Raw genomic sequence first — 12,335 nt, 5'->3', positions numbered from 1 at the left:
TATTGAAATAACACATATCAAGCGTTTTGGCGGACCTCAAACCCATTATCAACAATATGCACTAGCTGAACCACAGGTTTGCTAGTTTTACTTTACCAAATTATTCTTTTGTTGTTCATTTACCTTTCAACACCAACTGACAAAGCTAAAATATAGGGACTAAGAGTCCATATGCATGTACCTGCACCCTATCTTCAACAATTTGCCAGGCTTCTTTTTCCTTTTAAAAAATACTACATATCTAATGCTTTTGTGCATCCATCACTGAATGATCTCTCTGCCGGTCAATATCCATACTATTGGGTTGCTGCACAAAACACCCACATTCAACAGATACAAGAACTACAACGACCTTGTCTTCCAGTTTCTTTCCAACTGCAACCCTTCACCATGTTGGACACACTTGCTAATACAAATCATTTGATAAGTATACACACCACCTGCTTTTTATTCATTTGATTTTTTCCGTACAAAATAATACTTACTTTATCAAATTTTTTTAATATATTTTTTTTATATAACTACACTAGATATCATGGGAAAAATCCTCCATATCCTGCCTATAAAAGAAATAGATGTTCGAGGAAAAAGGTCCATCAGTAGAGATTACCTAATTGCTGATCGCAGGTAACAATCCATTTTTCACTATTAACACTTACCTGACCCTTCAAACGATACAATAAAATAACAATTACCATTCTCTTTCTGATCCCTCTACAGTTTCCGGCCATTACTTCTTACTCTCTCTGATCAAATTGAAGAATCCCATGGACCTATTATTGCTTCCCACCATGAAGCCTGCCCAGTTATCATTGCCATTAGGATCAAAGTCACAACAAAAAAATGTAAGCAAACATATTGCTTTTTCTCAGAAATATTTTTACAACTTTACATTTTACACAAAAATTTCTTTCCATCGCACCAGATCTTAGCTTCTCAACTCAACCATCATCCGTGATCCTCATAAATCCAGACGTTCAAGAAGCAATTGACCTACAAAACTGGTACCAATTCCAACATTCAATCATGCATTTTCATTACTGATATTACTACCTAATCTTTCTACATATGCCTCAGGTTTTATACTAATTCTAACCAATCAACACAACTACCAGCCACCACAAGTTATATAGATCCCAATATTCTTCTTCCACCTCCCAATAATAATCAAATCATCGATATTTCTGCTGCAAAAGAAATTGTAAGCCTCCATAGACCCTTTCATTCAATCCTACTGTCTCTAGATCCAATTTAACAATATTTATATTTATTCACAATTCCTATGTTTCCTTCATAGGAAGTTGGCACAGCATGGATTAGAGGTTCTGCTGAGATAAACTACACGAATAGTAAAATGTACCGTATGACATGTCCTAATTGTGAAGAACCACATTACTCTCCACAAATGACCCGAACATTCTGTCAGCATTGTGAACACACTGTTCAGCTCTTGCCCATGTTCTTAACAATCTCATATATTATTCATAAATCATACAATTCATTCTCCAAGCAATTTCATCTTTCACTAAATATTATCACTTCTCCTTTCCCAGACCATATATTTCAATTTCGCTTTCTGATAGAACCGGTTCCCTACATGCAACCGCAATAGACATTGAAGCTGAAAAATTGGTTGGATATTCAACAGCCGAACTCTATCATGCAAACCAACAAGTAATTATTTATTCCCTTTATTTACACACAAAATTTTTACCCTTCCTTTTCCATCCTATACATTAACCTTATTCATTATTTTTTTACTGTCTAACAGAATGTTAATATTGTCGCCCTCGTTGCACAAAAATTGCACGGAAGAACGCTTATTTGCTGCATTCAACCTTCTCCTTCCACATTCAGGCTGCCTCAACCCACTGCGTTCAACATTTTAACTTCATACTTCCCGGATAATCTTCAAGGCGCAAATCTATACTCAGCTTCCACAACCTAAACATTCAACATAAAAATTAAACTGTCAGAATGTCTCATTTTCACTTATATGCCTGTAAAATATACTTCAGTTTTATAATGCATGCTTCTGTCCGCATTCAGCAAATGCCAATATCTAGAGTTTATACCAATATATATTCTAGAATTTAACAAACTCATACTATATTGAAAAAAAATTTTCTACTATCATTACAACTTGAAATACATAGCTTACATACAACTCTATCACAAATGTAATCTAAAAATAACTATCACAACTTTTATAAATTTTCCACATTTCTTAACCAATCAATTAACCTCAATGGGCATTTGTATATATACACGTTTCACATGTTACATTTGGTTTAAATTATTGTTTTGTTTAATTCACATGTTCCAATTAAAAGTTTAGTGTTTTTTTTAAAAAAAATAGAAAAAAGAAAACTAAAATATGGGGTAGTAGTTTACTTCATAACCAGTTTTCTTATTCCTTTTTCTTTAATCAAGAAAACTCTAGACCTTGCAAATAAATAAAGGAGAAAGAGGGGTTTTGATACACATTTACTCATTCATGTTACGTACCATACCAATTCATGTTTGGTTCTTCAATTCCAGTAATAGACTAATATCAACACTAAAAAAAATTAGATGTTAATTTGGGCCAGATTGAACCCAGCTCGATACGAATATCTTCTTATATGCTGATTGATTCAATTGAATCTCAACTATGGGAGTTTTAGTGGGCTAAGCTTTAGGCTGTTGGACGAATGTCGTTGAGGTGAAAATTCTTTTCTCTTCTTGTAGCACATGGCTTGATTTTACATTCCTGTTTAGAATGGACGTTGTCTGAGTCTGTTGAACTCACAAAGCCCATTTGACATCCCAGAAATTTGAACATTAACAACATAACTAAGCAAGGGAAGAACTTCAAAGCTTCAGGACCTGCTGGGATTGGCTGCCGGAAAACTGCTGTTAGAATTTAGAAATGGCGGTTGATTTGGTTCAGGAATGGCACAATTAGGAACTGTAAGCATTTGAACGACTTCAACCATAGATGGTCTTGAAGTTGCAGAAGCTTGACCGCACAAAAGCCCAATTTTAAGCACATTCCCTGCCTCTAGCGCTGGAAAATTTCCTTTCAAACAAGGATCAACTAATTCCTCAAGTTTATCCGCTTGGTAAAAAGTCCAAACCTGGGCCAACAGTAAAGAACAAGTTTTGTTCATCTTGTCTCAGTGAATCTGAACCCTTTTAGGCTTTAGCAAGTTGAAATGAAATGTGGGAACAAGAGAATTTGATCTTTACCGTTTGCAGAAGTGAGCCAGAGTCTTCCTTGGAAGCATAATTATGCTTTCTACCACAGACGATCTCAAGGACCAAGATGCCGAAACTGAATACATCAGCCTTCTCCGTGAGCTGTCCTTTGACAAGGTATTCAGGAGCCATGTATCCTCTGTAAACAAAGCCAAAATCAAACGTTCATTTCAGCAAATGATTAAAATTTCAAACATGCAATCTGGAGATACGATGATGTTTCCTTGTTCATCTTGATTGCATTTGTTGACATTGGAGTAAAATGCTAATCGCAGTAACATTTTCTCTTACAAAGTCCCTGCAAGTTCAGTGCTAAGGTGAGTTTTGTCCTCGGCAAAATGCCGAGCCAATCCAAAATCTGCAACTTTAGGAGAAAAATCCTCATCAAGAAGCACGTTGCTGCTTTTTATGTCCCTGTGGACAATTCTGATCCCGGCTCCTCCATGAAGAAAAGCTATCCCTTCAGCTGTTCCAATTATAATTTGGAATCGCTCCTTCCAACTTAGAATCTTAATTCTGTTTTTATCTGCAGAGTGATTTGTAAGTCTACCATGTTAAGGTCAATCTACACAAACTTGTTAACCAGAATATATGGTCTAATTAATGTTACCAACCAAAGAGGTAGTGATCGAGGCTCTTGTTGGGCACAAACTCGTAAACCAGCAAGCTCTCAGGACCTTCAATGCTACAACCCAAAAACTTGACGAGGTTTTTGTGCTGAATTCCATTGATCAGATCCACCTCATTGAAGAACTCTTCAACCCATCGACTGGTACTAAAGAACAACCTCTTAACAGCAATTACTTTTCCATCCGGAAGAGTTCCTATATATACGGAACCAGCTCCTCCTTGGCCTATTTTCATTCTGGGATCGAAATAGTTTGTTGCCTTCTCTAAGATTTCATATTTGAAGTACAAATATGACTTCTTGTATGCATGTGAAATTCGGGCTAATTTTCTCTGTTCTGCATCACCACAAAATGAAACAATTTGTTACGTTTAGTTGAAAAAAAACACTGCATTAGAAATCATCTTTACTTGCGCCTTGGTTATCGATCATCTTATCATACCTTGAATGGATTTTTTGAATCTTGCGTAGAATGCATAGGCAGCGAAAAGAGAGAGCATAGAGAAGGCCACAACAGACGAGCCTATAGCCACTCTTTTTCCCCATGTTGAGGGTCCTGAAAATAACCAGAATGTCAACAGGAACAAAACAAGCGAAGCTGCGAAAGAAATTGCTGAAAGTAGCATAATTCTAACAAAGTTCTAATTCTGAAATTTGATAGCTCATAAGACTATTGGTTAACACAAAAATGTAGGTTAAGGCAAAAACATTGGATAACCTTGGCAAGAAACAGAATCGATAGAACACTTCTAACTGCAAAGATAACACCTTTAATCGAATTGAATATATTTGAGCAAGTCTAAACTCAATTTGGGATCAATTCTCTCTTCACCACAAACTTTTTGTACTGCATACAACAGGTGCGATAATTCGTAGTACTTACCGGTAATAGTCTTAGGCGGGTCATTATAGAATTTCACAGTCGAATACCTCAAATAACAACCAGCGTCCATCCCACGGCCTTCCCGGCTAGGCAAACACCCTATAGCATTTTGACTTGCCTTCGTTAAACATTCTTTACACCCTTGATCGCTTAAAGTCTTCCAACACTGCGCCAAGCCAAACACTCCATTCAACCCCTTTACAGCAAACCCTCCATTCTTCAAAGCAACTGAAGTTACTTTATCAATCAACTTTACCACATTCTTTCCAAAATTCCCGACATCTTCGACACTCAAAACACCAGCTGATCGGCTGCTACAATTTGATATACCTTTTGTCGTATCAACGCTTTCATTAAAGAAGTTGTAGTTGTCAAAACGCAGGAAACATCCGTCCATATAAACTCGACCTGATGCTGCACGGCCGCAAGCATCATTTCTAATATCTTGACTCGTTAGGTAGCAAAAATAGCAATCAACCGGAGCAATATCTTGGTAACATTGGGCTAAGGCATAGAAGGATATGTTTGTCTTGTTCCCTGCATAAAGGCCCCAACCATTATTAATCACAAGAGATTCTATCTCGTCCCCCACTTCAGATTCTATCTCTTCCACCACTTCAGAAGAACGGGGAATGTTGTAGCTGGTGTTTATCGGTGCTATATTCTGGCCACAAATCAGGCCAGCTTCGTGAAAATGAGGATTAGCAAATGAGAGGAATGGGAAAAAATTCAGGACGAAGATCAGCCCTGAAGCCAAATAAACAGAATTTGCGCTTGAGAACTGCATGTAGTTGATGAACTTGGATAGCTTGATGATTATGGCGTCGAGAAAGAGTTTGGTTTGCAGTTAAAAGATGTTTAATTAATTGCACTAGTACACAATTAATCTAATCACGAGGTCTCATAACATTTGCTGCATACTCCTACGGCATTCAAAATGAAGAACGAAGAGCAAAGCAAAGCAAAGTGGAAAATAATCCTACAGCATTTAAATGAAGAAGGAAAGCAAAGCAGGTAAGTCAAGTCAATAAAAGCAAGTCAGGACTCAGCCTAGTAAACAAAATTTTCCTTCTTTCGAAGATTATTAAATTTCTGCTCTTAAGTCTTACCTAGTTGAATTTTCAACGTATATGAAGTATTTCTCCGTTCATCCTTCCAGCTTAAAGCAGGAAACTGAAACTGCCTTTTGTCTTTATCCCTGCATTCTACTGATGAACCTATATTGGTATTCATGATTGGAATACCTACTAGTTAAATTAGGAAGGTGCCCATTCAATTCAAAACCATGAGTGGAATGAAATTCAGTCCGTAGAACATTTCTAGGCGAAGTAGGCAGGGTAGTATTCTGCTAAAAGATGAACACTAGAGGTTTATCAAACTGCTTATAAAAACACAGCTAAACGGGTAGCTATATTTTTTGACCGAACTTCAAAGTGACTGAACAGCGTTTTGAGATCTTTAGACTAAACTAAAACAGATAAATATTAAATAGCGGGTCAAGCTAGAAAGTCTTCTTTTCTTTTTTGTGTGTGCAAGGCAAAGTCCAGCCGACTATGACTTGTTGACGCAATACACCATAAAAATACAGCAGATATGTCTCTCATCTCCCCGTGTGTGACTCGCAAAGATGGCGAATTTAGCTCACAATTCGGGGTGCCGATTGCTGTGTGTCGGCGAGGAATTGAATCCCCAAATCTTTAGCACCTATTTATAGCTTTGGACAAGTATCTCAAACATCTGAAAGAGAGAAGGCGAGCAAGTGCAATTTGGAGCCAAAAGGACGAACTTTTTCTGATTGAGGAGCCAAATTTCTAGTTATGAAAACTAAACTGAAAGAAACAACACCAGAGTGTTAGAAAAGACCATGCGAACTATGTCAATTGCCAAGGCTATTGTAGGACGACTAAAGTTAAAAAAAGTGTTCTGAAATATGAGAAAGACAATTATCAGGCCCAAAGGGCTCATATGGTTATTAGTCTTGCGTCAGGGAAAACTAATAGTATGATTTAGGTAATGGGAAAACGAGGTAATATATTGTCTCAAACTTCCACGTGACAATTTAATAGGCAAACTACATTCAGTAAGTTGAATAGATGTCAAAAAAAATACATAGATAATTCTTGTAAAATCATAATTTAAAGCATATATCAATTCCAGGAATCTACTCCTTTTTTGATTTGGAGAGAGCTTTCTTCCTTTGCCCAAGCATATAGGTATACATGTGAGGACTGCCTGCATGGGACAGCAGCGGTTGTTGATTAATAACAGCAAAGAGAATACAAATTGATCTTTTGTTTTTTAACTTTGATGGACAAGTATTTGGCGCTAATAGAACAAAATAAACAATCTTTAAGGAAGGAAAGTCATGCCTGGCACATAAACACCAAGAACAACAAATGCAGCATAATAGTAATCAAATGAGAAGTTCCACTTGTTGGGCATCAATACAGAATATTTTGCGGATTCCTGCAAAAGAGTTCATGAGGTCAAGAAAGTCGATTTCTTTTAAGAAAGCTCTCACAAACTTCTACAAACTATTTCAGCAGTACATGGCCATGCGTGAAGCATCGTAGAAATACCCAGAAGCATGGAATACAGCACATGCTGATTACAGTAAATAACAAGACGAACTTGCAAAAGGAAGTATTTCAATAGTGAGAGACTCCTTTACAGGGATTTCGACTACCAGGAAATTATGTCTTATTCTATTAAAACAGATGCGCACCCAGGAGACATGTACAACTGATTAGGATATCTGTTTATTGTGTTCAATGACAGAGATTTGATAATGAGTTTGAAGCTATAAAAGGGAGTTCAAACAAACTGTCAAATTACTGCTGGATGACAAAAGAAATTTAGATTTGGGCAATTATTTTAAAGTGCAATACAATTCAACGGCTTAAAAAGTTTCTAGGTCTGCTGTCGTCCAAATTTTTAACCACTAGGCTAAGTGAGCTCAAATGTTCTGCAAGAGACTTCACCTTAACCACTTAACGATATTGCAATCCATGTCTAGATTAGGAAAATGTTCTGCTGAATGCTAAAACTCTCAAAAAAGTCCATCACTAGATGAGCAAACTGAGAACACAGATGATTCTACAGAACTGCATCATCAACCTTATGACAATCACACAAACTAAAATGTACAAGTCATTCATTCTATGACAATCGAGAAGTTCTTTCCATTGGCAAAAATGTAATTCTGTAGTATGGTTATATGTAATAAGAGTGCTAGGGGCATTCAACTCCTGGTGCACTGGATATCTCCAATATTAACTAGCCAAAAAAGAGACATTAAGGGCAATGATAGACAGTAGATTAGCGTAATTTGTTACAGGATTTAGTTCATTACCTTGATAAAAGGTAAGGCATTGTATATTAAACCGACCTCACTCGTGATGCCCGTTGGGTACAGCAAGAGGAAGGTGCTATACCTGAAGCACACGGTTGAATAATTAATGAGACAGCTTTCACTGATAAACACCATGGCTTCCATATCACAGTTGCATGGTTCATACCTAAGCCACAAAAGCCATGAAGGTGCAGAGCCAAAGGCTTCCTTTGTCCCAAAAAATGAATATCGGATAATCTGAAGTGTAAGAAAGTAAATCATCCTCAAGTGAGATTGATTTTCCAACAATAAATAAAATAAAGTGAGGCAAGAGATTCTAGAGTAAATGCAAACTAAACGCACATGAATATGAAAGGCTTACCTCAGTGATAGACCAGCTAATGACCAAACTGCTAACAAGTACATGAGTCCTAACCTGTGAGGTGAAAGATAGATTTTTGCAATATAAAATTCTCTCACCATTTAAGGGAAAAAAAAAAAGAGGAGAAAACCTATTAGCATCAATGGCTCAAACCTCAGGAAAGCTCCACAAAATTCCCCAAGCTACATATAACCTTGAACCAATCTGTGGCAGCGTCGCAGAAACTGGAGATCTAACCAAGCCTTTTGAAGGAAAAACCATCAGTTTGTTTTGATACAAAAATCTACAGTGCTATTAATAGCTCGTCAGTGAGTCCACTTACCAACTAGACCATGAATTATCTGCTCCATATAAAGCATACAGGATGAAAAGGACAGAAAACAAAAGTTAGGTACATATTAGATTTGACAGGTAAGAAATGGAATCCCCATTTGTAAACTAAATTTCATCAAAATTGTAAAGTTACAATAGACAAAAGGATGGGAGAACTGCATACTATGTACCGGGGCGTACATTTATCATGTCATCCACAGAAAACAGGTTGAGCATTTGTATGAAATTGCTTATCTCATAATTCTAGGATCAAACAATATTCTTTCTCATATGTACAAACCCACTATGAAGCCCCAGAGAGTCTCACATCAACAAGAAGATTTTTATCCAAATACTTCTGAGTAATAATATATTTTCTCTAGTGGCATAATAACTCTTTGATCAAATTTTTATGATTTCAACTCCTCTAGTTACTGAAAATCCTAATAGTCTACTAAGCACAAACACTTCCAAGACAATACCACCTCTGACTAAAATGCATTTGACAGCATTGACAGTATACAGCAAACCAAAGTAATTTGCTCTCAGCCTCCATTACTCACTTTCTCAGTACACAACCACCACACATGGAGCAAGTGCCTCATCCTTAAATCCCAGAAGCCTATCTGATATCAATCAGCTCAAGTATTTCACTAGTACACGAAACAAACTGCTCAAGAGGGCTGCGTAACGTTCTGCCCGACCAATACAAAGACTTAGCTCTGTCCACTAGATGGCATTTTATTTATAAGCATTATTCCACTAAGTTTCAAAGATCATACACTGCCATGCCTCAAGAAAATACTGGGTACTAGACGTGGGCAGCCAAACTCATTCAATTTTACATAAAGGTCAAAACTTGTAGGTATCCTAGTAAAATCTTACACCAGTAATGTCTCCCCATGCCCATTTAAATATAAAACAAGACCACAAGTTTCAGAAAAGAAAATAAAATTAAGAAACCAAAGGAATCACCTCTAAGATGGCAGCAGATTGAGCTAGAAGCAGAGGCTTCTCAACGGCATCGTAGACGTGTTGGTGCCCCGACTCCTTGAGAGTCTTCACAGCTAGAAAAAACACCTGCAGCCTGGTAAAAAAAAATCAAATTGAAACCAAGATTTAATTGCAGAAAGAAAATTCAATAACCGAAGGAAATAAGATCAACTCCGAAGAAGCGAGTAAAAGAAGAATTACCATCCGACGAAGACGGTCCAATTGTAAATGGTGAGGTATAGGCGTTTCAGACCTGATAAAACCCCTGCCATCGGACAATATACAGCCTGCTTCCTCCTCCTCCTCCTCCTCCTCAATCTCGAGAGCTATAGATACAGAAGAAGTTCGGAGATTCCAATGTAGGACGGCGGCGAAACTGAGGGAACCTTATCAACTTCTCGAGGTAGAGAAATGAAGAATTCTACTAGTAATAAATAGCAATAGTAATGGAGGACCGCCGGGGGGGGGGGGTGAATACACAGAATTGGTGAGTAGTTCAACTGCCAACTGAACATATAGAGACAGTTGAGGGCTGGGATCTGCTGCAGCCTCCTTGCTTCGTAGTCGTAAGCTTCAACTGCCAACTGAATCTGTTTGATGATTTGAAGCTCGTACTAAAATAGTACTAGTATCGCCACTAGGAAGTTGGATCAAAAGACGACGTCGTTTGCAAGTGTTTCTTTCTTTCTTTTTTTGAATAAAAAACTATTTTATTACTCAAAATGCTAAAAATTGTCAAAAATATTTTTGACAATCTCATACTAAATACAATTTTTTTTTTCCAAACGGCAACATCTACTAAATACGATTTACTTGACAGAAAATTTTATTACTGAAAATGCTGAAAATAGTCCATGATTTACTTGACATGACAAATTTGAGTGAGAGGTTTTCGCATAATATGCAAATTCATGTTCAATTTTATTCGCTTCCCTGGAATCTAATTTGTACGGCATTTGAATTTTAGGACAATATGGGCTGTGACCCAATTAGGGATGGATGGGTTGTTATCTCGATTTTTGCTTTCAATTTTCAGTATACTTAGTTTGAGGCCCAAGCGATTGTGGGTGAATTTGGGAAAACCTAACCAGGAAGTGAGGAAGAATGCAGAAGTGTACAAATTATATTCCTCCAACGCTCCAAAAATACTTTTCAGGCCTGGTCTAAAAGTAATCCATACATCCGATTTTAGTTTTTGATTAGAAAATAGCTTTTCTTTTTCTCGTATTTTTAGTATTCTGAATTAGTGTAAGCTGCTTTTAGCATTTTTGGGAGATTAAAAAAACCAGGATCTTTTCTCCTTCAAGAGCCTCCCCCCATCCACCCCTTTGGGACGTGACGGAATAGGAATTAGCACACCTAGACGACTGCAATTGTAATGGGCCTAAAGCCTTCCGAAGGACCCCAAAAAAAAGGTCCGAAGCAGAAAAATAAGCCTTTTTTTTTTTTGGATTATGATTCTACTCTAAAAATCAGTAATAAAACAGCTATTTGGTTTAGATGAGACAGTCTTCCTTTTAACCCCTTGTACAACTCAGGGCGTGTTTAATAAAACTGAAATCTGAATCTAGTAAGTTATTGAATTGTTAAATATTTAAATCTAATACATTCAGTGATAAATGAATAACTTATCACTTAATTTTGGGAACAAATTTTATCTAAGAAATTCAGTGCTACTTAATTAATTTAGATGTTCAATTTTTTGTTATCAAAGGGTCTAAATATGTTAAGATTTAAATTTATTAAATTTAAGTGCTGAATTAAGTTATCAAAATTAGATCTCAATTGAATTTTTCCTTCTATATAAAATATGATAGTATAGATGTTGCCAACTAATTAAAAAAATTTAAGTATATTAGCCATATAACCATAAAACCGGATAGTGTAGATGGAAGCTAACTAGGTTGCTTTAGTTTCTTTTAAAAATATATTTAAAAAATAGTATAGATGTAAACTAAATCGGTTGCTTTAGTTTTTCTTAATTATTTTTTTTTTTAGTAAAGGATGGTTGAATTTAAAAAGTGAAGAAGGTAAAAGGAGAATTTGAACCTAAAACATCTTATTTCTCATATCTTAATCTTAACGAGTAGACCAAAGGCTCTTTGGTTATGTTGTTTTAGTTTATTATTGTGCCACAATCATTAAATGAATAAGTAAATTGTGTAAACTTTTTGTCACAAAGAATCTGCATTGGAACACACTCTTTCTTCCTTTTTGTGACACAATCCTTCCATAGCATAATTTTGTAATATTCAAAATAGCATATAGGATTCGGTTGTGTTTGGATTGCATTTTCCATTATTTTTCATGGAAAAATTACTGTAACGATTTGATGTATACGAGGGAAAAAGGTAATAGGAAAATGTGATCACGGAAAATAACGTAATTTTCCGACGGAAAACCGCAATCCAAACAAGGCTGTTTAACATTCTTTTTTCTTTTGACACCAATCTTGTTAAAGATCCATGATAAATTGCTGTGCGCTCTATGCAACTCATGGGACATTTAAGGGAAATGAATCTAGACCAATATAGAACAAGCCAAAATCTACAGCGATATGATGTAG

At 36.4% G+C, this 12,335-nt stretch overlaps 2 protein-coding genes across 2 annotated transcripts; both read right to left on the bottom strand.

The window, feature by feature from the left end:
* Positions 1-1,717: 1,717 nt before the first annotated feature.
* Positions 1,718-6,602, bottom strand: LOC113702241 (cysteine-rich receptor-like protein kinase 42). Its single transcript, XM_027223351.2, has 7 exons — positions 4,752-6,602; positions 4,311-4,424; positions 3,855-4,205; positions 3,532-3,766; positions 3,232-3,379; positions 2,869-3,119; positions 1,718-1,944 (listed from the first exon to the last, which is right to left on the bottom strand). Exons 1-7 carry the CDS (start codon positions 5,536-5,538, stop codon positions 1,878-1,880), a joined length of 1,953 nt encoding a protein of 650 aa, XP_027079152.2. The 5' UTR covers positions 5,539-6,602; the 3' UTR covers positions 1,718-1,877.
* A 154-nt stretch (positions 6,603-6,756) lies between these two features.
* On the bottom strand, positions 6,757-10,363 carry LOC113702242 (very-long-chain (3R)-3-hydroxyacyl-CoA dehydratase PASTICCINO 2-like). The gene is made up of 9 exons (XM_027223353.2): positions 9,971-10,363; positions 9,752-9,863; positions 8,787-8,805; positions 8,618-8,706; positions 8,465-8,518; positions 8,270-8,340; positions 8,104-8,185; positions 7,121-7,217; positions 6,757-6,983 (listed from the first exon to the last, which is right to left on the bottom strand). Exons 1-9 carry the CDS (start codon positions 10,039-10,041, stop codon positions 6,913-6,915), a joined length of 666 nt encoding a protein of 221 aa, XP_027079154.1. The 5' UTR covers positions 10,042-10,363; the 3' UTR covers positions 6,757-6,912.
* Between the last annotated feature and the right edge of the window lie 1,972 nt (positions 10,364-12,335).

This window comes from Coffea arabica, chromosome 7e (genome assembly GCF_036785885.1).
Source record: "Coffea arabica cultivar ET-39 chromosome 7e, Coffea Arabica ET-39 HiFi, whole genome shotgun sequence".
Taxonomy (NCBI): Eukaryota; Viridiplantae; Streptophyta; class Magnoliopsida; order Gentianales; family Rubiaceae; genus Coffea; species Coffea arabica.
Note: the sequence above shows the minus strand (reverse complement) of the source record. Positions and strands in the feature narration are given on the sequence as shown.

Excerpts from the sequence above, each read along its gene's own strand:
- LOC113702242 (XM_027223353.2), bottom strand. The coding sequence starts at position 10,041 with ATGGCAGGGGTTTTATCAGGTCTGAAACGCCTATACCTCACCATTTAC. Across the intron at positions 8,186-8,269 it reads TCATGGCTTTTGTGGCTTAG|GTATAGCACCTTCCTCTTGC; the intron begins GTATGAACCATG and ends CGTGTGCTTCAG. Across the intron at positions 7,218-8,103 it reads ATGCCTTACCTTTTATCAAG|GAATCCGCAAAATATTCTGT; the intron begins GTAATGAACTAA and ends ACTCTTTTGCAG.
- LOC113702241 (XM_027223351.2), bottom strand. The coding sequence starts at position 5,538 with ATGCAGTTCTCAAGCGCAAATTCTGTTTATTTGGCTTCAGGGCTGATC. Across the intron at positions 4,206-4,310 it reads ATTCAAAAAATCCATTCAAG|AACAGAGAAAATTAGCCCGA; the intron begins GTATGATAAGAT and ends GTGGTGATGCAG. Across the intron at positions 3,380-3,531 it reads ACTGAACTTGCAGGGACTTT|AGGATACATGGCTCCTGAAT; the intron begins GTAAGAGAAAAT and ends CTTTGTTTACAG.